General features: G+C 42.6%; 2 protein-coding genes across 7 annotated transcripts; one reads left to right on the forward strand and one right to left on the reverse strand.

Moving 5' to 3' along the window:
- Nucleotides 1-378: 378 nt before the first annotated feature.
- Nucleotides 379-13,757, reverse strand: LOC136673662 (charged multivesicular body protein 1b). 6 transcript variants are annotated; one of them, XM_066649272.1, is made up of 9 exons: nucleotides 13,620-13,757; nucleotides 11,836-11,933; nucleotides 11,581-11,727; nucleotides 11,217-11,285; nucleotides 10,491-10,598; nucleotides 9,939-9,982; nucleotides 8,875-8,947; nucleotides 6,943-7,033; nucleotides 379-568 (listed from the first exon to the last, which is right to left on the reverse strand). In XM_066649272.1, the coding sequence occupies exons 1-8, from the start codon at nucleotides 13,633-13,635 to the stop codon at nucleotides 6,989-6,991; spliced, it is 600 nt and encodes a 199-aa protein (XP_066505369.1). In that variant the 5' UTR covers nucleotides 13,636-13,757; the 3' UTR covers nucleotides 379-568; nucleotides 6,943-6,988. The 6 variants fall into 6 exon arrangements, with proteins under 6 accessions (XP_066505369.1, XP_066505365.1, XP_066505367.1 ...); XM_066649268.1 differs by having other exon boundaries at nucleotides 379-571; XM_066649270.1 differs by lacking the exon at nucleotides 379-568 and adding an exon at nucleotides 5,918-5,973.
- A 1,870-nt stretch (nucleotides 13,758-15,627) lies between these two features.
- Nucleotides 15,628-24,908, forward strand: LOC136673672 (terminal nucleotidyltransferase 5C-like). Its single transcript, XM_066649289.1, has 3 exons — nucleotides 15,628-15,775; nucleotides 19,300-19,889; nucleotides 21,903-24,908. The coding sequence occupies exons 2-3, from the start codon at nucleotides 19,311-19,313 to the stop codon at nucleotides 22,533-22,535; spliced, it is 1,212 nt and encodes a 403-aa protein (XP_066505386.1). The 5' UTR covers nucleotides 15,628-15,775; nucleotides 19,300-19,310; the 3' UTR covers nucleotides 22,536-24,908.
- Nucleotides 24,909-26,057: the final 1,149 nt, after the last annotated feature.

Genomic DNA, 26,057 nt, shown 5'->3' on the forward strand with positions numbered 1-26,057 from the left:
CAAAGCCGTGGAAATGGCCTGTTTCCCCAGCTGACGCAAAAAAAAATACAAGGAGTAATTTTCTTGTCAGGGCTGCTTCTGCTACAGCGCAATGTCTGTACGGTGTAGAAAAAAAAATAATTACACGTAATCGAACTAGGAATATCTCTTTTATTTAGCGAGTGTTACATAAAAAGTAGTTACTTCCATAAAGTGTATTTTTTCAACATGACCCTGCTCACGACAATTTTAATTAAACAACAAAAAACTTGTTCTCATTCCCATGATCATGTGTAAACAGTTTGCACCTGTTAATCAGTTTAGCCTTAATTCCGACAAGAATAATAACATTGGATAAAGCCAAACCACCCTTACCTGTCAGTCAGAGCACTCAGCCTTCAAATCACAGACTGTCTGATTTGTCCCACAAGCACTAACAGATTGATTGGGAAAGCCTGGTTTCCATTAGGACTTCCTGATGCCGCAGATCATCAGGAATGCTGATGCGTTGAACGGTTGAATGAAAGTCTTCACCTGACTGCAATCTGTTTTTTCATGCTTGCCTCCATTCGCACATGTGGAAGTCAGCCTGCTGAAACATCATCAAAATGCTTCGTTTTGGCATGTGGACATAAACAAATTTACAACGGTTTAAGAAGACACAACCTCAACAAGCCTGTGCACTCATCTGGTGAACAATGGCTTTATTTTCAATTCAGTTTTGAAGAGAATTGCATATTATGCCCTACACGCTCTCAAGAATGGAAGAGTTCTGTCATGTGTACAATTAAAATAGCAGGACCATAATTATAGCAGGATATGAAGCCATCAGTGATGCTATAAGAGGGGACTGAGCAGAGACATCTTTTCTGGCAGCCTGATAGGAAAAATGACTCAACTGAATTTTCACATTATAAAATTGACACGGTAATGAGGTCATCTCAAAACTCCTTCTGAGAAACAAGTGAAAGCTAACTCTAACATTAAATTATTTTCAACAACAGACCTTAAAAAAGGAGGCACGGAACCCTGAGGAACATTGATTGACAACTTTTGGGAGGCTGGGAGAATGACTGAAACTCTAGCTCAGTGCTGATTAATATTATCTCAGTGTAATGACTTGCACTCAGCACCTTAATAAAATCTCAGAATGGCAGACCGAGTGTAAACATCTTTTACTTTGCCCACATGATTCCGAGGCTGCACTGTGTGAAACTCTATTTGGTTCAATTTGTTAATGGTTAGGGACTGCTTGGTTCAATTTCTTGTCGAAGCTGTGAAATTCCAAGCGCTCTGCCCTGTCTCAGCGTGGCTCTGGTACCATTACATGCCCTCCAGCTCTGTCAGGGATAGGGTCGCATTAGGCAGCCTCATGTGAGGTTTATGTTGGAAGGTATTTTCTCTGCAAACTCAATAAAAGAAGGTTATTTATCAGGTCAGCTTATGGGATGTGACTGAACGGTGTTGTAAAGTTTCAAGTGAAAACAGCTGCTGTTGAAATTGAATTACCTCCAGCCAATAATGTGAAAAGCAAGGGCAGTTTAACAGCTTATTAAGCAGTCCTCTTCTCCTCTATCAAACAGCAGGTCTGCTTCTGGCCGCACTAAAGTATATTTAACTCTTTGGCTCTAAACCTCAACCGCCTGTTCAAAACCTATATTTCACTATTTGGTGTGAAAACTCATTTTTCTTCTTTTTACAGCTCAGTTAATGAAATGAAAACCTCATCTGGTTATCAGTCTCGTCAACAGTAAAAGGTGGAGTGACATGTTTTTGCTTGTGTCTGATATGTATTAAAACACATGTGTAGTCCCATACCTACTGCCATTTTGGCAAACTAAATTAGAGGGCTCATGTTAATGTCGATCAGGCATGTGTTCAGCCAATGCACCGTTAGCAAAGGGCTGCTGGGGTCAGACCCAAGTGGAAGGAACTGCTATTTCATGAGGCCTCCCAGCCAGGCTCATCGAAGCCAGGCGGATGGCTTCTGTTTGTGTGGGCCGCCTTCCCTCCTCAAGCTCTGATGTCATCCATCACTTTGCCTCCCCCTCCCCGTCGCAGCAGCGTTAACGACCCTAACAGTGTTCACACTTCCTTGAGCAATCCAAACAAATCTGAGGGACGATAAAACAAATACAGTCACATCTGAGCTATCTGGAGCCAGTGCCTGCTTGTGTGTCCTACAATTCGTGCAAAGAATGTACAGATCCTGCAAGCAGATAGCTAATGAGCGCTCCAGCTCATCACGCTGAACGTTCCTGTAGTCTTGCTATCTATCAGTGGTCTTTCACTTCAACACGGCCTGATTAGACATAAATCCGTTCCCCAGAAGCTTTCTGCAGCACATTCCCTTAATTCCCTTACCACTCTCTGTGGTACAGCGGGTCCTCAGCTGTGTAAAGGGGAAGTGAACTGTGGAGAGACCTGTCAGCAAGTCTCAGGGACCTCATGCTGGACCAACAAAACACTTTCCACTTTCTGACCCCTGCTGTCCATCATCCCCCCGTTTCTAGTCCCCCCACACACACTTTACCCCTGTTGCGTGGTCTGATGTCTTCTCCAGAAGGTTCAGCAGTTCTCCATAGAGGAACGCAGAGAGGAACAGGAATGGTTGGCGGTTTGCTCACAGGTGATGTTTGCACTTAATTTTGGACGAATAAACTCTACAGAGGATGGGAATAAGGGTTGAGTTGTTGAGTAAAGACACTTTAGTTGCTGAATGCCCTTCGAATATCCCCATAGAGAAAATTGCAAGAACACAATAGGTCCATTAGAAATGATAACATGAGATCACTCTCCATGACTCAGAAGAGGTTTAAAGGAAGGGGTGGAATAAATGACCCAAATCCCAAAGAGGCAGATTTCAGTTTTCTCTTTCAATCAACTGTTACGCTTTGTGTATCATTTTTTCACTTTCAAGCATTCCCCAGAAGCCCCACCTGGCCTTCTACAGAACATTATGGTAGGTCAAAATTAGGGGTTATGCTCTCACCTCCCTCTTTTTTCTTTGGGCTGCTACAGCAATAACGTGTATAGGATCAGAGCAGTTGGCCCAGTCATCAATATGAGAAGCTTTTTTCCATGCTTTTGAAATGATCAGATTATAACCCGCACTGTGACACATCCACAGTCCTAGGATTGATGATCCGCAGCTCTGCTCGCTTCCTGTGTGTGACAGGTTATCTATTCTTTCCACTTCACCTCACTCCCACCACCCCACCCCACCATAGCCCTAGTTTGTCTTTGTAAGAGAGGCCGGGGAGGGTGGCAATGCATAGGATGCTCCAGTTCTGGGTATCAGGTGGCAGGGGAAAGCAGGTGATTTAAAGCCACACTGTGCCCGCTCCCTACAAAGCCGGCTTTCAAGTGCTGCTCTGGGGTCAGTGCGGTAGGACAGCCCCAGATGCTGCTGTCAGTCCCAGGGCTGACCTGCAGGATATGGCCGGTGGGCCCGGATCCCCCTGGCCCCTTTTGCTGGTAATTGATTTCAGGGCGAATGCCCCAGTCCCTAGCACACTCACACCCCGTCTGCCGGCTGCTTAGGATCTACCGCTCGGCCTGTGGTGTGCTGTCAACGGTAATTCAATTAGAGACGCAGGAGTGTGACTAACTGCAGGCCGTCGAGCACTTTACCATATGTGTGCATTTTTTTCTCTCTCTCCTCTTTCTGTCTCCAGGCTGACTACTAATCCTCATCAAATACACACATGTGGTTATGTCCACACACACCAGGAGTGTGCTCGGTGTTGTCATTTTGTACTACACAGTGAATGGAGCATTAGTACTGCCTTAAAATATGCTAATGGCTTTATCTAAAACCACACAGGCAAACGTTCTTGTCAGTTATTGCCTCAGGTGACCTCAAACGTGGTTCTCCGTGAATGCATCCTCCTCCAGAGTTCAGCAGCCAGTCATCCTGTCACCAGCTGAGCAGAAGGTAACACCTAATTAACCTCTTGACTCTGACCTCCCAGTCCTATAAAACACAGCAGACCGTCAAGGCCCTGCGGATAGTAAAGTGTGTTATGACAATCCTGCACCGTCTTCTTCAGCCGTCAATCAGCCTGGACATCAGCGCAGGAGGGCGTTGCAGTAAAACCTCATCCCTCATTTGAAGTTGAGGCGATGGGGTAGGGTTTACCTGTCCATACACTGGGGTACTGTAACAGATAGTGGAAGCTGAGGTTGTGGAAGGGCAAGAGACTCAGTTACTAGGATGAAGCCTAGAGCTGTTTTAAGCTTAATTGACCCTCGCAGTTTGAAAATGGGAATGATAGGGGCAGCTGCAGTGGCGAAAGGCAATAAAAACAAATTAAAAGCAGCGTTAACACATCTGTGAGGAAGCACCATGCATGGCAGCGGGGTCATCTGCAGATGCCCCGTGTGTGCATGTGTGCAAAGGAAGCAGGGGAAAGCCCTTTGCTGAAGCAATTGGACACACATGCCCCACCAGAGCAAGCGGAACCAATGTACGCAGCTTCCTGTGTCTGCCTTTTGCCTTGCTCTTTCCGACAGGCATCAGGGGCAAGGAAAATTGAATGTTTCAACAAGAGGAGGGGGGTCCACACTATCGCCCATCACAGGATTCTCTACATGCTCCGCTCCCTTTAGAGAATGGCTAAAATTTCACAACCCAAAAAAACGAGGCAGGGCCTAGGGAAAGCCCTAGATTATCTTCTATGACTGACATCACCTCCAAGCTGTGAAGACTGAATGTGGCAATTCATAGCTTTCGGTTGGAGCACTGAGCTACCTGTCCTGAGTAGCATCACCAAAGCTCTGGACATCCAGCCTTGAAAAGAGAGAGGTAGCTCAGGTTTGTACTTACAGGGTAGACCCTCCTATAGTGCAAAAGGTGAATACTCTATGTCCTCACCTTGTGGAGGCTCACTAGCATGAAGGGTTTGTTCATCAACAGCCCCAAGGAACCGGGGGAAATCTGCCTAACCGAAGTACTTAACAACTAACAGAGCAAGAACATGGCTGAGTGCTTGCTGCTTAACATGCATAACATAATGCAGCTCTCCCTGAACCAGGCAGGATGAAGTAATGATGTCTAAAACATTTTACTATTGACGCATGGTGTCACAATCATAACCCAGTCCCGTACGAATATACCACGAGTCCAGCTTTGTTCGGTCTTTTGTTCGTATCTGTAGATCTTCTTTCAGGAAAGTAGGTGTGACAGCTATTAAAGATTACTCAGATTTGACATTGCTTATTTGCCAGCCTAATGGTTCCAGAGCAGTCTTATCCCCTCCAAGGAGAACGGATCGGATGCCTGCTTTGAATTAGCATCCCCAGCTGAGGGGATCATAAGTAATGTAATGGCATAACAACAGGTAATAAAATTGTCTGCGCCAATGTGTATAATGGAGGCTTCTGCCCAGTTGGGCCGTCAGTCAAAGACTCTTGATTATAATTGGCCGAGATGGGTCTTCTCTAGGAGCCAGAGGTCATGTGTCCAAGCCCTGGTGGGGTTTGTCGGCACACGGGCTGCACTCAGTACCTGAAATTGGTTGCAGCTGAGCCAGATAGAACGCTCCCTTCATCGCACGGTAATGATGGCTTGGCATGCGAGTGACTGAGCGCCGCTTCCGACCCAGGTGAGACTTTTGACCTTCCATCTGTTTCCTGTTGTAGAGCCGGAGCAGAAGGGAGACTGAGAGAAGTCGACCAAGGGCTGCTATCAAAGCTGACCATTTACGGCACAATGAGCTCCCAGTCTGAGCTCCTCAAACAGAAGATTTGCTGATCAGTGCTGTCAGAGCAGCAACAATGAGTGATTTGACAGAATAAAAGACAGGAATGTCAAAATAATCCTTGTACTCAAACAGAGGGATGTTTTCTGAAGTGTCAAACTATATTTTGTCATTACTGAAGAGTGAGTTTTCATCAGTCTATAAAAAAGATACAAGCAGAATGTTTGATGATCTTATCGGCATAAAATCGAATCTTATTAGATTCCTTCGGGTTGTTCAGTAGCTCCAACACCTACGAGAATATCACAGCAGATCAAGAATAACACAAGATACAACGTTTGAAATCTTTAGGGAAAACATGTAAAGCAGGTGTAAAGTGATTACACAATAAAGAAATGGTTTATTTTTATATTTAATTGATTTAACAAATTGAAGATCAGCTGAAACAATAATAAATAGTTAAAACAAAACAAAATCAGACCCAAACATACAAAAACAAAACAGCTGGATAACAATAAGTGTAACTGAAATGTGTTAATCAGAAACCAGACATTAATTTCAGTACATAAATTAGTGCAAGTATCTCTCTATATATATATATATATGTTTATATCAAAAACAGAGTGTTTTTAAATGTACCTAGACGTGTTCTTTCAGAATCGTTAAGTTTAATTTTGGAATGCACATGTACATATACACGTAACATTTCCATGAGTATTAAATAGACCTCTGTCAAATAAAAATATAAGCGTCTTGATCAAGATAAGTATCCTGTTCAAGTTACTGTTTCTGGTGTTTTGTCTCTAACAAATAATGTTAATAAGCAGATGATGCAGGGGAAATGATAAATGCGTTTCCAGTTTATATATATATATATATATATATATATATGGAGAGAGAGAGAGAGAGAGAGAGAGAGAGAGAGAGAGAAAAGAGAGAGAAAAGAGAGAGAGAGATAGAGAGAGAGAAAGAGGTAGAGAGAGAGAGACAGAGAGAGAGCCAACTTTGAATAAGGCTTGGAAGACGTAGAAAATACATATTTTAAATTCCACTACATGTCCAATTTACAATTATGGATTCTTAATATTTTAGGCAAAGACATTTATATGAGCATCCAGTCCTTGCCTTCTTCACCATGTTTTTGTTCCTGCTCAGCAGCGCCACCATGAGGCCTAGGAAAGCACACTCATACACACTATTCAGTTTATATACTTTTTATAAGCAAAAGCCCCTTCCTGCAGGTTTGAGGACACACACTCACCCCTTGATAATTGCACAGACAATGCAACTATTGTTCACACACAGCTCTAGATTTGGTCTCGTAGCTTGGCCAGTCTTTGAGAAAGTTCATCCTACAAACAAAAAATTGTCAGCAACTGGTTAATTAAAGCAATGCTTTTGTGAATGAAAAAATAACCAAATTCAATCACAATAAAGCAATACAGCAAATGCACAAACATCAGTTTACAATACGTTTGTGAGGTAAATCAGCAATATAAACTAATGCACAATTCATTCATTCATTCATTCATTTATTATCTGTAAGCGCGTATCCAATTCAGGGTCGCGGTGGGTCCAGAGCCTACCTGGAATCATTGGGCGCAAGGCGGGAATACACCCTGGAGGGGGCGCCAGTCCTTCACAGGGCAACACAGACACACAAACAGTCACTAACACACTCACACCTACGCACACTTTTTGAGTCGCCAATCCACCTGCAACGTGTGTTTTTTATTTTTTTTTGGACTGTGGGAGGAAACCCACGCAGACACAGGGAGAACACACCAACTCCTCACAGACAGTCACCCAGAGGAAACCCACGCTGACCCACACTGCCAGTTTCTGCAGTGCTGAGCCCAGAGTATTACACGTCAGGGAATTTTAAGCTAAAAATATTACATAGCGTTATTTTATTTTCTTCCTCCTTTAATTCTTTAGAGCTGTTGTAAAAAAGCAATACAACACCCAATGCCTTACATATATTGTTGTGTTGTGTATACTCCTCATGTCCCACTGCATAAATACACTATATTCCCAAAAGTATTTGCTTGTCTGCCTTTGCACGCACTTGAGTGACATCCCATTCTTAATCCATAGGGTATAATATGATCAGCCTGGCCTGGCTTGTAGTCTCTGCTCTAATTCATCCCAAAGGTGCTCTATCGGGTTGAGGTCAGGATGTGCATTCCAGTCAAGTTCCTCCACACCAAACTGGCTTAACCGTGTCTTTATGGCCCTTGCTTTGTGCACTGGTGCACAGTCATGTTGGAACGGAAAGGGGCCATCCCCAACCTTTTCCAATAAAGTTGGGAGCAAGTTGTCCAGAATCTCTTGGTATGCTGAAGCATTAAGAATTCCTTTTGATGGAACTAAGGGGCCAAGCCCATCTTTACACTTGGCACAATGCAGTCAGCCAAGTACCATTCTCTTAGCAACAGCCAAACCCAGAATCATCCATCAGATTGCCAGATGAAAATTCTTGATTCATTACTACTGAGAACGTCTCCACCGCTTTAGAGCCCACTGGCGGCGTACTTTACATCATGCATCCAATGCTTTGGTGCTCCATAGCTTGGATGCAGCAGCTCTGCCATGGAAACCCATCCCATTCTATACACTGTTCTTGAGCTAATCTGAAGGCCAGGTTAAGTATAGAGGTCTATAGCGATTGATTCTGCAGAAATTTGGCGATCTCTGCCCACTACGCAGGCATCCACTGGCCCTGCTCTGTCATTTTATTTGGCCTACCACTGTGTGGCTGAGTTGCTGTTGTTCCCAATCACATCCACTTTGTTACAATACCATTGACCATTGACAGTTGACTATGGAACATTTAGTAGCAATGTTGAATGGACTATTTGCTATTTGACTATTTGAATGGTGCTATTTGAAGTGCGAAACTGGCTATCAAACAACAGTACCTGACTTCAACAATTCTCTTGTAAATGAATGCAACAGGTGTCATCCGATCACAGTACCCTGCTCGAGTTCACTGAGCTCCTGAGAGTTCACAAATGTTTGTAGAAGCAATCTGCATGCCTAGGCGCTTGGTTTTAAACACCCGTGGCAATGGAAGTGATTGGAACACCTGACTTCAATGATTTGGATGGGTGAGTGAATACTTTTGGCAATATAGTGTATATCTTTTTTTTGTATGACGTATGACACAAAGTATGGAAGGGCCAAGTATTACCTGTTCAGTTGATGCAACACTAGTGCCAACAGAGCCTGTCTGCCCCTGTGGAAGCTCCATATTAAGATCCAACCTGTGACACACACGTAGCACATGCAAACAAAATAATAAATACCCAGTTACTTTGAAACTACTATGTTTGGAAGAAGGAATATTTCAAGGCATTGCAGAATTAACAAAACTAACAAACAGGGAACCATCACAGTCCAAAAGGTCACAAAACAGCTTCAAGGCTCTAAAGAGCTATTCTAAGTCCTCCATACTAGTATCACTAGTGACCTCTGCTGGACAAAGAACAACTCTTAGGGGAATCTTTAAAAAAGCCAGTAATATTCCACAGTGTATATTCTGCTTTAGAAGCACAGAGGACATAAATGTGGGTGAGAAAGCGTGCTATTGATCAGACTGGTAGATGTGCAATGCAGCTAAACGGACGGCCAGCTTGGGGCATTAAGCTGAGGCGGGAGTTCTCATGCTGCCGCCTGCTCTTCCTGTCTGAGGCTATTCATAGCAGGCCCAGTGGGCAGTGACTGGGTGTGTGATTTGCTGAGGGAGTGCGAGCTGACAGAGCTGCCTCCCTGCACTACACACACTCACACACCACTTGTTTAGACTGAAGTACCCACAGTGTAACAGAAGGATTAAGCAGAAATCCATCCAAACATGTGATGCCTTCCTCTGCATTTCTCATTCGAGCCACAATATTCAGCTCTATTTTTCTGTAAAACGTAGATATCAGAAAACTGAGATTGGGGATTGATTGGGGAGGATGTCACAGACACACTGATATGTCAAGAATTTTAATGCTGTGCTGAGCTCAAAATGTAAATATATATATATACATATGTGTTTATGAATGGGAATGAGTAAAAGTATTTAAGATGTTCATTTTCTGACACTTAACTGATAGGTCACTTTGTTTAAATGTCTGACATGAAGCAATGGAGTCAAACAAAAGACTCACAAACACATTTAGCCTTCTATATGTGTAGCCAACATCTTGTGCGTATAGTAAGAAGGTAATAATTAGTAATCAATAAACCATAAAGTTAGCAGTGTTTTACCCAGCTTCGTCTGCCATCTCATGCATTAAGGAATCCACTTCTTTCTGTGGAAACAGGTACACCATTGTAACAAAGAAGTATTACAGAAACAAATGATGCAAAGTTGTAAAGAATAAGCATGTACACATAACCTGGTAAATTCAATACACACTGATATGGTGCTATATCCATAGACAATCAATGGCAACAGAATAGGATGCTATGGTCCAGCTACAATCATTGGTTACAAACACACTGGGCTGTAGAGCAGTGCAATTGCTATCTCCCTACTGACTGTCAAACACCTTTGTAAGGACTTTTTGTAGTGCTATATGAAGTGCGAAACTGGCTATCAAACAACAGTACCTGCATTCAACAATTCTCTTGTAAATGAATGCAATCATACCATCAAAACTTTGAAACGTTTCTGCTGTAAAGCCTTTTTATACCAGTAGAGGACTAAATAAAATAATGCTATTTCAGAAGAAATGTTGGATAAGTAGATGCTTACATACATTTGAGTATGCAGTGTTCATAAACATAGATGACATCAGATGTGATGGGCTATGGTACCTGAGGTGTCGTCAGTGTAGTGGTGTTGCCCATGGTGTCTTCCATCTGGGCTGTCTGCACGTCCAGTGTTTCAAATTGATGCTCAAACTTGTCCATCAGAGCAGAGACCTACACAACATAGACAATATAATCAATAAGCATTTTTAAATTTTTGCTTAAATGTAATGAAATAGGCGGCACGGTGGCGCAGCAGGTAGTGTCGCAGTCACACAGCTCCAGGGGCCTGGAGGTTGTGGGTTCGATTCCCGCTCCGGGTGACTGTCTGTGAGGAGTTGGTGTGTTCTCCCCGTGTCTGCGTGGGTTTCCTCCGGGTGCTCCGGTTTCCTCCCACAGTCCAAAAACACACGTTGCAGGTGGATTGGCGACTCAAAAGTGTCCGTAGTTGTGAGTGTGTGAGTGAATGTGTGTGTGTCTGTGTTGCCCTGTGAAGGACTGGCGCCCCCTCCAGGGTGTATTCCCGCCTTGCGCCCGATGATTCCAGGTAGGCTCTGGACCCACCGCGACCCTAAATTGGATAAGCGGTTACAGATAATGAATGAATGAATGAATGTAATGAACTATTCATTCATTAGCGATTGCTGAAGACAATGAAACTTAAAGAACCTAACAATACAGTGAACACATCACATGACCCGTCAAAGACACAGAAAAACATGTCTCCTCTGCTTACATTCTGGCTTAGAGAAGAATGTCCATGCATTATAAAGACATTCATAATCATATCACCTTTTCCAAGTTCATGCTCTTCAGGGTGGCATCCATAGACTTAACCACACCTGCCATAGATTTGGTGACCTAAAATATAAAGAAATAAAAAAACCATTGAAAATACCAAGAGAACAAAAACAAATGATATTTGTTTCATCTGTGGTTTTGAGTAATTGCTCTTCCTCGCAGGTAGATGTCACTCTCAACCTGGGCATGTGTCCAATTCCCCTCCACTGTCATGTTTTTATTTGAATGCTTAAATAGTTTTTTGAACTATTTCCTGATTGTGGTCTGCAGCAGTGAAAAAGTCAAAGTATTCCGCTGCCACAGTTTATTCTATTAGTTAATAGCATTATTAAATTGTTCCTTTGCTGGTTCTGACCTTATTCGTTGTAACAGCAGTTTGGACACGAGCTGCCACTGCGTCCACTCTAGCGCTCATCCGCAGGAAGTTGATGGACTGATTCTTTTGTCGGATAGCATTTTCAGCATGTATCCTTGCTATCTCCATATCGCCTTTCTGGATAGCCTGAATATCATCCGTTTAGTGGTTAATGTATCAGTATTTTCTTCAAAAGCATATATTTTTATGTCAAACGTGGTGTAGTAACGTGTGCAGGAGAAATTCATATAATACCTTTTTGACTTTAGCTTTTTCAGACTTTTCCTCTTTGTTACATTTCTTTGCATTTCGTTCTAGTTCTTTTGCTGCAAACCTGAGGTTGAAAAGGTGCTCTGAGATTTAAAGTTAAGGAGCTCATTAAAGCTGTTGATCAAACAGTAAATTCATAACAATGAAATGTCATGGTTCTTGTAAATGGCCTTTTTAATGGCTAGGGAAGTCAATATACAAGCTTGAAGGCCTTAACAAATCAGATCAATTGATTGAGTCTTTGGTCTCTGTGGGTCATGCGTATTTACATTTCATCCATTAAATCACTCTCAAGATTCATTGCCTTGTGGATAAAGCACCAACAATTTTTACAAGCTGAGTTACATGCTGCAGAATCAGTAATGATTTTAGCACTCAGCCAACCCTAGTGTAGTTTACATAGATAATGTATGGTATGGTAACCACAATGATAACTAATATGAAATTGGAGTTATAAAAGGAATTATTGATCGTTTGCTGTATAATTAAGGAAATACTTTCAGAAAGTCTTCAAATGTCTGGTTCCCATTCCAACAGCTGTAAAAAATTTTGACTGTAATTGTTCTATTCATTCATTCATTATCTGTAACCGCTTATCCAATTCAGGGTCGCGGTGGGTCCAGAGCCTACCCAGAATCACTGGGGGCAAAGTGGGATCACACTCTGAAGGGGGCGCCAGTCCTTCACAGGGCAACACACACTCATACATTCACTCACACTTACAGGCACTTTTGAGTCACCAATCCACCTACCAACGTGTGTTTTTGGACTGTGGGGGGAACCCAGACCACCCGGAGGAAACCCACGCAGACACTGGGAGGACTTGAACCCACAACCTACAGGTCCCTGGATCTGTGTGACTGCGACACCTGCTGCCCCACGATGCCGCCCTGTAAATTGTTCTCATTTGGCAAAATTCATATATCATTCTGAATGACTTTAACGATTTAATTTTGCATAGTGAAAGTGCCTTTAAGTGTTTGGAGTAATTAAATGAAGAATTGACAGATATAAAGTTCCACTGTGATAACTGATTTACCCCTTGGAAACTGATCTTTACAAAAAATAAAAATCTTTAAAATGGCTTACATGTAATTCACACCTTTGATTTATTCAATAAGTGGCTGAAGTTTGACTTGTCTGTGTGGTTTTTATTCGGTTTGAATTACTACAGAAAGGCATTTGTAACTTAAGTTGTTTACCTAGTTTTTTTTTTTTTTTTGCACTTTCCCTTTTAAATTACTTTCATGCCGTTAGCAGTTAGTCTCCCAAATTTAGAGTTGGTTCATACCTAAATAATCTGAAATAGCACAAAATTAATATGACCCACTAACGGAGCAGGAATAAAAGAATATCCTCATCTCTTTTCATAATTTTCACCGTTCGGAGGTCTCTCTCAGCCGTTTCTCTGCCCTGAGCAGAGAGAGAGAGAGGAGGAAGCCTAGCATGTCTGACCGAGACCTTTTTTTTTTTTTAGCTCGTTTGCAGACATTAGGGTTTTGTAAAAATTAATAAATAAATAAACAATAATTTAAAAATCGATTTTCAGCTAACAGCTAACAAATGGTGAAAAAAAATCTTCAGAATTGTATAAAACAGTGTTTTTAATTACAATCGTGAACGCCGCCTTTAAACCAAAAGTCAAGATTGTCCAATAGGAAAAAGCAGAGGGACAAGCGGACCGTCCTCAACTCTGGGCTAAATACTGCTTTGTGGGAAAACGGTATCCCCTGACAACGTTAAACAACCCAAAGTCTGGCGAAGGATACTCTCCATACTAGACATGTTCGGCGGCGGAGACTTTCTGAAGACAACGAAGAAGAGCTCCGTGTGTTTAACAGCGGTTCAGTGGGAGGCTGTCTTCAACGGTCGGTTTGTTTTGGTTCTCTCTGATACCGACGGCCCCAATGCCATTTCCGCCAACGCCGAGCTTGCGTCACATTTAACGTGGTCTCAGTCCCGCCCACCGTCGACGTCAGATGCGTTCCATAGGCGGCTCGTGCTCAAAGCGAAGTCATTTTTATTTTTTTTAATAGACTCCCTGTTCTCCGTCGGTTGTGGTACAAGTCTAGTGACGTCATGTTCTTTATTTTTGGTTAGGAGTAATTGACCTTTCATCTACCTAGCAGCTCTCAGCGCGCGCTCGATATCGCCGTTATGTTTAGGACCCCAACGTGGCGCGTGAACGTCCTCGAGGAGCTATTTTTAGAAAACCTCTTCGCAGCTTAAATTTGCGTTACTCCGCTTTATCAGTGACCGTGCACGTCTTCAGCAAGTCCTGTGACAGTGTGTGTCCCAGTCTGACTGGCCTGTGCTATTACATTTATTAATGCAAGCCATTCATAACGTACTCGGGGACCCTTATAGGACCTATACATGTTTGTTTTCCGCTATACTCAAAGGCAGCGTACTGTGTTATTACCCGCAGGACACGGGCCACTTTCACTAATCGCGCTGCCGCTGTAAACTGCGTCCTGCTGCGTGGGCTGCTATTATCCACGCTGCGGTGGAGCAGAAAGCTCCAGAAGCGTCCGCTCCTGGCCAGAAACTGCGCGGGTATGGAGTGGGAGTGTGGCTGAGGAGAGCCCGGAGCAACGGACATGCATGACTAGTTGGTTCTGGACTTTCACTGCGGAGAGCCGCCACTGACGTGGGCGGGGGAGGGAGGGGGGAGGGGGAGGGCTTGATTGATGATTGGGTTTTGCGTCTCTACATCACGGGAACGAGAGAGAGAGATGAGTCACTCGCTGCCTGATACAATATTCAGCGGCTACTGCGCTGCAGCGAGAGACAGCATCCATCCTCCACAGACTCACAAAGCCCAGATGTATTCTATTATTATTATTATTATTATTATTACATTCTTAAACAACGTCCACTTAAAGTACCTCCAATCTCACATCTCCACATTTCTGTGTGGCCTTATGTAGAGCTGAAACTGTCAAGAATCTCGTGCTGAAAATGCAGGAATGCACTGCTGCAAAAAAACCCAGTCCACATAAATGTGAATGCCAGATTTGCCAGTGGTTGCAGGTGAAGGTTTAAACAACGCAGTTTGCGTTCATAAGTCAGATATAAAACAAGCCTGACTGAGTAATAGCGTTATAATGACCCCCAATTAGGCTAGGTCTTAAAAGCATTTGTGAAAATGCCTATAAGACCACTAATAGATATATTACAGCACTAGTAGCTTACTTTTATAACAAATATAACTCTATGGCCACACATTCCTGGCTAAAAGCCTTGGGCTAATACAAATATAGATGGAATGATGCAGGTCTAAACCTATTGCACTCAGACTGATTTTTCTCGGAATTATTTTTTTATTAGGTTATTATTGCCATCATCCACTCAGTAGAATGCCTCTGTAGGTTTTCTCCAAGCTTTTTCAGATGTGTCACACTTATTGAATGGCTCTGTTTACTTCACTAACACATCGGGCTGTTTGTGTGCGGGGTCGTATGGGTGGTCGTGGCTTGCCAAAATGCCTGGCCGCTCGCACACTTGACACCTGTTAACTCTCGGCCCTCACTCTCTCGATATGTGGCACTGTTGTGACTGGGCTGGGCGCGCGGACTCCCTTAAAAGAGGGAGAGATACAGAGAGAAAGAGAGAGAGAGCGGGAGAGAGAGCGTGACGCCACGTCGCCATGGAAACTGCTCTACGCTTGAGGCTCGGAGGGAGAAAACAGGGCGAGAATATTTAAGAGTTTGGTTTCAGCACCACGCTCAGCTTGGACAGCAACCGCCGGAGTAGCGCGCCTATGATTTCACCGAACCACTGACGCCCCAAACAACAACTACCCACCAACAACTACAACTACAGTTACTAAAACTACCACAACTACACTGCTGGATTGTTGTGGATTTTAACCCTCCTGGAATTCACCACAACGTGGTTCCATTTCCCCAAATCGAGATCTGAGGTGAGTTGAGGAGTTGCCAATCGCTGTCAGATTTCTCCTTGTTGCTGTTATTTTGTTATTTAAATCCAGAATTATATGTATGTATTTATTTAATTAATTTTAGGAACGAACTTAAGAGTTGCCTCGAGTGTAACAGATTCTTGAAAGCTACGCACGCGAGTTTGTTTATGATCGTCAGCGAAGTTACAAATCAGTACATAATAGTATAAAAATTAATTGAGATTTAAAAAAAAAAAAAGGGAACCAAGTGACGAATTTGCGTCGAGGTGCACTGAATCGTGACCGCGTCAGTGTAGCTGTTAAGCAGCCTTCGTGCCTTCTGGCTCCATTTGATGTCGCTAATAACAAACAAAACATAGCAGATAGTGATACGCTGAGAACGTTAAGCATTCGGAACGTCATAAACAGTTCCACTTATCTACACAGCTAAAGCTCGAGTAGCTTTCTGATAAGTTGGACTTGTTGGCCTGCTCGCTTTAGCCATCGGCAATGGGAAACATACAGTAGGATTGAATAAATGAATGCGTGAATGAATGTACGTAGGGATGAATGAATGAAACAGAGACTGCTCTGAAAGTGCCGAAAGGCATCAGAAGTTTTGCGCACGTGCGGATTTTCCAGAGTTAAAAAAAAAAAAGTGATGCGCACATCCAGAAAAGATGAACGGAGTTATCTTGTGTTGTCCCGATTGTTTTGCTTTTGTAAAAGGAGAAAGGAATTGGACTGGAGTCAGGTGGGAAAGCGCATCTGGGTGCAGTTTTTTCTTCCAAGCTATGACTCACACCGGCTTGTTTGCGGGAGAGAGCAAGAGGGGGAGGGGGAGGAGACAGGGGGGCAAAGGGGTGTAGAAGAAAAACAAAAATCCTCCTGCCGCATCCATCCACAAAGTCCTCACAGTTAACCTCTTGTCATTTTTTTTGTACATTACACGCAAAAGCAGAAGTCCACAAGAATCTCTAAAAGCAGAGATTGACAGGCATTCCTGATCCGAGTGTGGGACGCCCGTACACTCTATAGCTCTTTTACTTTTGATTGTTTTCACATATATATTCTAACAATACACCACTTTCCCCAAGACAAGACCACCCCCATGCTTTTTTTTTCTTATCCATCATTCCTAAATTTCAGTATTTCTTCTGGATACTTTAAAGAAGCCAATGGAAAGCCATGCACAGACCCTTGGTGGTGGGGTTGGGGGTTGGTGGCGGGGCTGGGGGTTGGTGGTGGGGTGGGAGGGGCGGGGGACAACAACAACTTCCCATTGACTTCATTATTGTTTGCTGGAGCAGATTATCTCATGATTCAGTTGAACAGCTGGAAAACAACCACCCCCACTGTGGCAAATTTGCAAGGAAGGCAACGTGGGCATCAAAGCAACATGTCTTTAAAATAGATAACCCACCTTCGTCACATATTGTAATGGAACTGAGAATAAATTATCTCCATAAAGAGACACAGTAAAATTGTGGCTATATTAAAAGGCTAATTAAAATGTATAGGACAGCTTAGGATGATGTGCCCCATACTGTCCCATACTAAGCTAACCTAAACCTTATTATCATGTTATTAAAAAAAAAAAAAAAAAATATATATATATATATATATATATATATATATATATATATATATATATATATATATATATATATGAATAATACACATTAAACAAACATCAGCATTAATCAGTCTAACTGCTAGACGGGGTTTGAAAGCTATAGGACGCTTAAACCATTTTGTAAACCTAAGGAACACAGACTTCACTTGTTTGTAAACAATGTGGTTAATGGAAGCTTTCAATTTGCTCTTCAGAAGCTTGGTTTTGGTTGGGAACAGATGTTTACACTCGCCATGACTTAGAGATTACTGTATAATTGTGGTTTCAGGATTTAAATCAACATTAATTTAGCATCAGCACAATATTTACACAACTGTAAATAATTTGTTCACAAGTGAAATGAAAGATTGTCTATGTGTTATCTATCTATCTATCTATCTATCTATCTATCTATCTATCTATCTATCTATCTATCTATCTATCTATCTATCTATCTATCGAGTGAGTGAGTGAGTGAGTGATATAGTTTGTTCTTTCATTTTCGCCCTATTGGAGAACACTGAAAAATCATTATGTTTGTAAGCATATCTGTATCTGTGCTCCCACACAAGCAGGAACATAAAGAGAGGAATGCATGCACACACGCACACACACGCACACACACACACACACACACACACACACACACACACACACGCACACGCACGCACACACACACACACACACACACGCACGCACGCACGCGCACGCACGCACGCACGCACGCACGCACGCACACACACACACACACACACACACACAAGCTAAGACACATGGCATGTGTTTTCCTTCTCTTTTCCACGCATTCTGCCATTCATAATTATACATATATTTTTTAATTAATGACGCTCAGATGATTAATGCATTCCGCTGCCAGTGAGTCATTCAGATTAACCCTCTTAGCTCTGGTAGAAAGGCAATCAATAGCCCCAGTCTGGCAGAGACTGACGGATCTAATATTGCAGACTTATTTTTCCTTTCTTTCAAGGTGTAGAATCCATTTAAGAGCTCATGAGAAATAATAATTTGTTTAATTTTATGCAAGTGCTCATATTTCCAACCATGGAGCCTCTGAAAGAAACCCAGCACTGATCTGATTTTCTCATGCGTGCCATGAAATTGATCAAGTCTTGAGTAAATTTTATTCATGATGTTAAATTCCCCAAAGCTTGCTTTTTTTATTTTTATTTTACCCCAAATCTTGTGAAGGACCCACGCCCAAAGGCTGTGAAACGTGATACAGTCCTTTACCTCACAGAATGAGTCATCTAGTGAAGATACTTTGTGACAAAGAGGGATGCACATTCTTAGCTCCTTGGGGAAGGAGAAAGCATCTTTTTAAAAACAACAACTACAAATATTATTGTCTTCCTTTATGTCCAGGCCAATGGCGTTTGAATTTTTCAAACCGTCATCAAAACTGTGAAAAAGGCACATGGCATAAATTCTCACATCATATGCCCATGAATTCTGTTTACGTTTTATGATATTTTGAGTCATCGGCACTAAGGAAAATAAAGAAGCTGTGGTATCACATAAAACAAAACAAACAAACAAACAAACAAACAAAAAAACACACGAGACACTTAATGTACAGCCGATAAAGTTTCTGTCAAAAAGTCAAAGCTTCTGCTTTCATACAGAAAGACTTGGAAGTGAAAATTCTCTTCTACACAACGGGGAAAGAAAGAACGCATGAATGTTGGGTGAACCAGCTGTCATGTGAAATTGGGTAGCATATTGCACTTCAGGAGAACTGTATAGCACGCGGTTTTATTTGCACATTGAAAGCCTTTTCCAGCTCTCAAGAGCCTCTTAGCAACCGTCTGCTGTGCATTATCATCAACTCTTTTTTGCTCCTTCTGTCTTGTTTCCCTATGCTTCCTTCTCATTTTCCCACCTTTCCCCTCTGTCTCTATGTTTACCACAGTCCTGCAGAACATGACGGAGCTGAAGGATGACCGGCGATTCCACAATCTGACGCAGGAGCAAGTGGAGACTTTGGATCAGGTTCTAACTGAGGTCATTCCCATTCACGGAAGGGGCAACTTCCCCACGCTGGAGATCAAGCCCAAGGACATCATCCATGTGGTCCGAGAACGGCTGATTTCCAAAAGCATCAAGGTGAGGGACGTCCGCCTCAACGGCTCCACGGCGAGTCATGTGCTAGTCAAAGAGAACGGCACTAGCTACAAGGACTTAGACATTATCTTTGGCGTGGAGCTTCCTAAGCAGGAAGACTTCCAGATCATAAAGGAGGTGGTTCTGGGCTGCCTTCTGGACTTTCTGCCGCGGGGCGTCAACAAGGACAAAATCACAGCCCTCACTATGAAAGAAGCTTATGTGCAGAAAATGGTGAAGGTCTTCAATGAGCATGACCGCTGGAGCCTGATCTCCCTGTCCAACAACAGTGGGAAAAACGTGGAGCTTAAATTCGTCAGCTCTCTGCGGCGGCAGTTTGAATTCAGTGTGGACTCATTCCAAATCATCCTGGATACAATGCTGGAGACCTACCTTGAGGCGGAGAGACGGGAGGCTGCATTACGCAAGGAGAAGGAACAGGATCCTTCTGACGCTCAGTCAGGTTTATTAAACTCGCAAACCACTACAGAGAGTCACAGTGAATCCGATATTATTATGGCAGGTGAGACTAAGGACAGTTTGCATGACTGTGAGTGCCACAGTGAAACGGTCGCGATGGAGGACCAATGCAAGCCTTCCACTGAAGAAATGAGTCTTGAAATCATTTATAAGCAGGAAAACCAAGAACTAGATGAATCCATAACCATGAGTGAAGACATAGAAAAAGAATTAGAACAATCTGATTCAGTGATTATGAAGGAAATAGACGAGAATCAACAAACAACTTCGGAAAGCAAAGATGAAACCATAGAGGTTCACTCAAATGGAGAAAACACTGAGAAATTAGAAATTGAAACTGACCAAGAAGTTATAATAAAGAGCAACAGTGATGAGAGCGCCATACAGCTCTCAGCTTCCCAAACCGATGTTCTTATGGAGGGGTCTAAGGACATTGAAAATGCATTAGCTCCAGAGACAGCCCTTTGCCCAAATCCTTTAGTGCCCCCCGATGTTGAATCTTCACCTGAAATGGAGCACACAGATGCAATATGTGAGTCAATGAAGACTGCAGAAAACCCCCCTGAACCTATAACTCTCACTGAACAATGTACATTCCAGCCCCCTGCTATCACCTTCCTCACACAAGCAACAGAATACTCAAACAATGAATACCCTTTACCACCCCCAGCTAAGAAAAACAGCCGAAGTTCGCAAATGGTTGTCCTTAAACATTCCTCACCGAAACCCCCCAGGAAAATGTCTAGAAAGGTTACGTGTGTTCCACAGCTCACAGAAAAATCAGCGTCAAAAGATTCAAGAGTTAAACCTTGTCAGCCTGTTAGCCATTCACCTAACAAGTCTCTTCTTATCAGTGGAAGCGACCCAAAAGAATCAATACCTATGCAAGTTGAATTGCCAGGTCTTACCACAAACTGCTTTGACTCATTACCTAGTGCCTCAGTTGACAAAGACTCTCTGTTTCAAACAGCTGACTTATCTACCCCAGCTTCTAGTGTTGCCAGCGTGGAGAATGGCCAACACTCTGAGGAGACACTTCCTGTATGTTTGTCCCTAGAAAAAAGCATTCAAAATCAAGTAGAGTCTTCAGAGCCAGAGACTGGCGAAACTACAATTGTAAGCCCTTTGTCTGAACCCTTTAGTGCCCCCCAGGACCAAAACATAAAGATCCAGCCTTGTGTTGAGAAAGTGACAAAAACTTACTCTCAGCCAGTAAAACCAATCATTCAGGTCAATTCCCAGCCGTTAGTTCAGGTAGATGATAGCCCTGCCCTCAGTCCAGACTTTGCCCATAAAGAAGAGACTGAGCTTGCTGCTAAAACTGCTGAGTGTGCTCAAGAGCAGTCCCCAGAAACTGTCGCTCCGACAGTAGATTCTTCCTCTATGTCCGTGCCAACCCTATCTACAAATCTTGTTATTGATTCAGAGGAGTTAGAAACCCCTCCCCAGGGCTTGGGGCTTCCTGTTATTTCAACACAAGTTTGTGAACCAACTATACCGTATGTACAGCCTCAGGAACCTTCTGTACTATGTACTCAAGCTGTAGAAAGTTCAGTCTTAATACCACACATTCTAGAGCCACCCATATTATTACCAGAGACTCAAGACTCTGCCGTGCTATCGATAGATTTTCCAAAACCACCAGAAATATCGTCATGTCTTCTAGAACCTCCCATAACGTCATCAGAAAACCAAGGCTGTTCTGTATGGCCATCAACTGTTTTGGAATCTTCCATGCTGTCATCGGAGGGATCCATGTCTTCTGTAGAATCCCTTCAAACCTTAGAAGCACCTGAAGTATTTGCACAGACTATGGGAGCTTCTGTAGAATCACCCCAAGCTAAAGCACCTAACAGTTCTTCCACATCACCATCTAATAGTCAACAATCATCTATTACATCCAAGGTAGGGATCACTGTACAGACTACACAGAGTTCCCATCCACCTGAGTCAGAGGCTAAAGAGCCTCCTCCACCTCCTAGAGAGGTGCCTTCTGTCATAGTTGTGGCCGAAAGTATGTATGGAGATTTCGAGCAAGCCATGGACCACTTGCGCTACAGGTTAATTGCAACACGCAATCCCGAGGAGATCCGAGGAGGTGGCTTGCTCAAGTACAGCAATCTGCTGGTTCGGGACTTCAAGCCTGCCAGCGAGACCGAAATCAAAACCCTAGAACGTTACATGTGCTCTCGCTTCTTTATCGACTTCCCAGACGTGAACGAGCAGCAGAGGAAGATCGAGTCTTATCTGCGCAACCACTTCATTGGCGAGGAGAAGAGCAAGTACGATTACTTGATGACGCTGCGGCGGGTGGTCAATGAGAGCACCGTGTGCCTGATGGGCCATGAACGCCGTCAGACTCTCAACATGATTACCATCCTAGCTCTTAAGGTCCTGGGGGAGCAAAACATTATCCCCAACACAAACAACGTCACATGCTACTACCAGCCTGCTCCATACATGGCCGACCACAACTTCAGCAATTACTACATTGCCAACGGACAGTCCCCACTTATATATCACCCTTATCCCCTACACATACATATGCAGACTGGACTGGTTTAGCACTGAGCATAATCCACAAATGGGAACCTGCTGCTGAGCAGAACTGTATCCTCCTGCAACTCAAAAAACTGCCTCCACAAATAATCAAATCTCAGCATGAGAGAAAGTCCCAGCACTTAATTGAACAAAAAAAACCCAATTTGAGTGCTTTCAACTAAGAAAAAGGAAATACCATGTATGTAAATCAGGGACTGACAGTGTTTTCGGCAGCCAGCGGACTCACTTTGTAAGATCTAGGATGAACATATCAGCTCCTGGATTCACCGTCAGCCGTCGCTGGGATCAGCACAGTCAGCGATCAGTGGAAATTGAATACAACTAAGTCAAAGGCTATTGCACTAGTAGAACCTATAGCTACCAGTAAGGAATGTGTCAGGCACTTTGAAAAGAAGTTTCTAGAAACATAAATGTAGGGATGAAAAAAAAAAGTAAAACTGTAAGGAGGGACAGACTGGGGATATGTGGGGAAAAGTATGGTATTTAATGACAGTATTGTGTAAGATATACAATGTAAGATATACACTACGTTTAGAATTGATAATCCGGCCAGATTTATTATTGTCTTACAGGGGACCATCGTGAGTATTTTAGCAAGTTTATTGTGATATCTTGCTCGTAATACTGTAGAGTGCATCGGATAGCACTGCAAAAAATCAAAACGAGTTGAAGAATGTGCCAATTTTTATGCATATCTTGCTGCACTACAGTGCCAAAACTGTGCATGAGTGTAAACTATATTTGCATCCAATTGTCACGAAATTTTGTAGTCTGAAATTACCAGTCGGATGTTTTAAATAACTGTATGAAAGCCAAGAGCAAAATTAGTTTTTCGTCCAGTAACCACAATGCAAAAACAACGTTTTACAAGGTGTGGGTTTTAATCGCAATTCTACTAAGGAGTCTGTAGGATTTTATACCGTATTATGACATGTGATTAGGGGGGGAGTTAAGGATGTATTCAACTTATTCCTGTCATTCATTTTAGAGACAAGCCTAAGTAGTCTATGACTCATGGCTCAGCTCCATGCTGATACTTACCAGCTGCATGACCGATCTCAGATGTAAACCAGAGTGAAATTTATATGAAGTTAAATGTCTGTATCTCTTCCACTTTGGCCTTTTATCCTCGGTGGCTGTAAATGTTTTTGTTTGTGCGTCCAGAATGTGATTTATGTTTTTGGAATCGATGTCAAAAAACCGTTTGTGCACATCAGCGTCAGAGAACAGACAAACGTCACCGAATATCGTTACTGCCAAATTTCACCATATGAGGACCTGAGTCATACTACAGTCTAATGAACTTGCAAAAGTACACGTTGACTGTCATGAGAGAAGGAGAAAGAAGGATGTTAATGAAGTGTGTAGGTGTCCTTTGTGTGTCTGTGATGCACAGAGTCAACTTTATGGACTGAGTAATACGCAGCTCAGATTTTGATTTCATTTATGATGCATATTTCAGCCTCAAAGGAAACAAAGGGACGGTGTTACACAGCCGGAGACCTGAGAGGGAAAACACTAGCTTTCCTCTCACGGACACTAGCAGGGAAGTGTCCGTTTATCGGGAAAGCTCAAGGTGCAAATATACTATTTTTTTTACACGTTAGTAACAGAAACACATCTATTTTTCCAAATAAACACCGCAGTACAGTACACAGAATTTGTGCCAACCACACACACACCAACACAGATGCACATACACAGACACGAATGACCATTATATGGAGATACGATACAACGTCTGAACCTGTCGTCAAGGTAGAGCTTTCTGAGATATAATATAAACTTATGTCACTGTTCATAAGTTGTGGAGTTCCTATTCCTCGTGAGGTCTTAGCTTTGAATTTGTGGAGTATTCTACCCTAGCTTTACTGTATGACAAAATGGCGTCTTACTCAGAGTTTTATTTATTTGTTTGTTTATTTATTTCTGGTCTAGTTCTTTGAGATCCGGCCTTAATGCCAAAACCTTTAGTAACACTGTGCTTAGATATTAGGTTTAGGTTGGTTTTCGAATTGTTTACCCAAACAAGACCTGTAACCATATACCATTCGTGGGAAAAAAAAACAGTTTATACGACCAAAGGTGGGTTTTGTAGGAAAACTTAAGTGCCTCAATGATGGTCATTAGCAGGTGAACTACAAAAAAGAAAAAAAAAGTGGAAAAAAAAAAATCCAAGAAAAAAAAATTAATTAAAGACAGAAAAATAGGGACAGACAACTGGAGAGAAAGGGAAAACATTAAGAAAGAGAACCTTTTCTGGAATGAAGCTGTGGCTTTTCCTCATTATTTCAGGTGTGTGTTTTTTCCTTGCCCTTCTCTAGTACTGGTTGTTGTTGGTGTCAGTTCTGTAGTTCTTCTAGTAATATGGCTTGTTTATGCACCTTTAATAAAAAAAAGTAAATATATATATATTTGGTTGCCCTCACAATCTTTTAAACACAATCACAATTCTGTGTCACCTGCATTGGGCTTGAGGTTATGAACAGGTCGCTTGTAATAACAGTCCCAGTCTCGACTCTTCTGAGAAGGCATTGCTCTTGATGGTGGAACATTTCTGTCATGATTTGATGATTAATTTTGAATTACAAAACCTGCTCCAGTTCATCCCAGAGGTACAGAGTGCTGTTCTGTTTTAGGCTTTTGTACAGCTGTGCCAGAGCATCCCTTTTGTTTCATGCTTTTATGAGGGGATTAGTCAACTGAACATCTGTGTCCATTGTGTATAACTTTATGGGACATCTAGAAAACATCGGACATGTATAACACGAGCATGCCTTTCTTCTCAGATCCATAAACTGAAGAAGTCAGTCAAAGCTTGTTCTGGAAGAGGGCTGAATAATGTGTATCTTTTAAATTCATTATACACATGGTCCAGTTAATGCTGAGTCCTGGTTCATTCTGCTAAACGCATCACTGAGGAGAACGCAATCAGATGTGATTAGCAGAGTACTCACCCAGCACTCCACTAGAGGGAGCACTTTTAAGAGTGCGCGCACAAGGCTCTGTCCGTGGGGCCTTTTTAAAGAGTCAGACTACACTCACTAGCCTTTTATTATGAAAGCTTTATATTTCCAATTTCCAATCACTAGAGCCTTTATGAGCTCCACCAACACATTACTGCTTCACTAAACAGGTGTAGAATTACAGACAGTAGCCCATCTGCTGCCATGCACAATTTATCACCCCCTTCTCTGCCATTCATTATTGAACAGCTGCTGATCACTGCTGAGCAGGTAGTAGAACATCCTCAGCACAGCAGTGACACTGAAATGATAAAGGCATGGGTAGTGTGTGGGACATTTGTAAAAGTGTATCAGCTACAGAGGTGAGAGGCGGGAAAAAATTAAAAGTAAAAATAAGTTTGTTTAAATGACTAAATACAAACACACACACACACACACACACACACACACACACACACACACACACACACACACATTATATATGTATATATGAACATCCCTAGATGTCTCTAGCTATTTTTCAAGAGTCTGAATGAAGGTCATAAGCCCAACACAATAA

Source organism: Hoplias malabaricus, chromosome 17 (genome assembly GCF_029633855.1).
Source record: "Hoplias malabaricus isolate fHopMal1 chromosome 17, fHopMal1.hap1, whole genome shotgun sequence".
NCBI lineage: Eukaryota > Metazoa > Chordata > Actinopteri > Characiformes > Erythrinidae > Hoplias > Hoplias malabaricus.

Excerpts from the sequence above, each read along its gene's own strand:
- LOC136673662 (XM_066649272.1), bottom strand. Across the intron at positions 10,599-11,216 it reads AGAGCATGAACTTGGAAAAG|GTCTCTGCTCTGATGGACAA; the intron begins GTGATATGATTA and ends TATGTTGTGTAG. Across the intron at positions 7,034-8,874 it reads GTGTTGCATCAACTGAACAG|GATGAACTTTCTCAAAGACT; the intron begins GTAATACTTGGC and ends TTTTGTTTGTAG.
- LOC136673672 (XM_066649289.1), top strand. The coding sequence starts at position 19,311 with ATGACGGAGCTGAAGGATGACCGGCGATTCCACAATCTGACGCAGGAG. Across the intron at positions 19,890-21,902 it reads TGCTGGAGACCTACCTTGAG|AGTTCCCATCCACCTGAGTC; the intron begins GCGGAGAGACGG and ends CAGACTACACAG.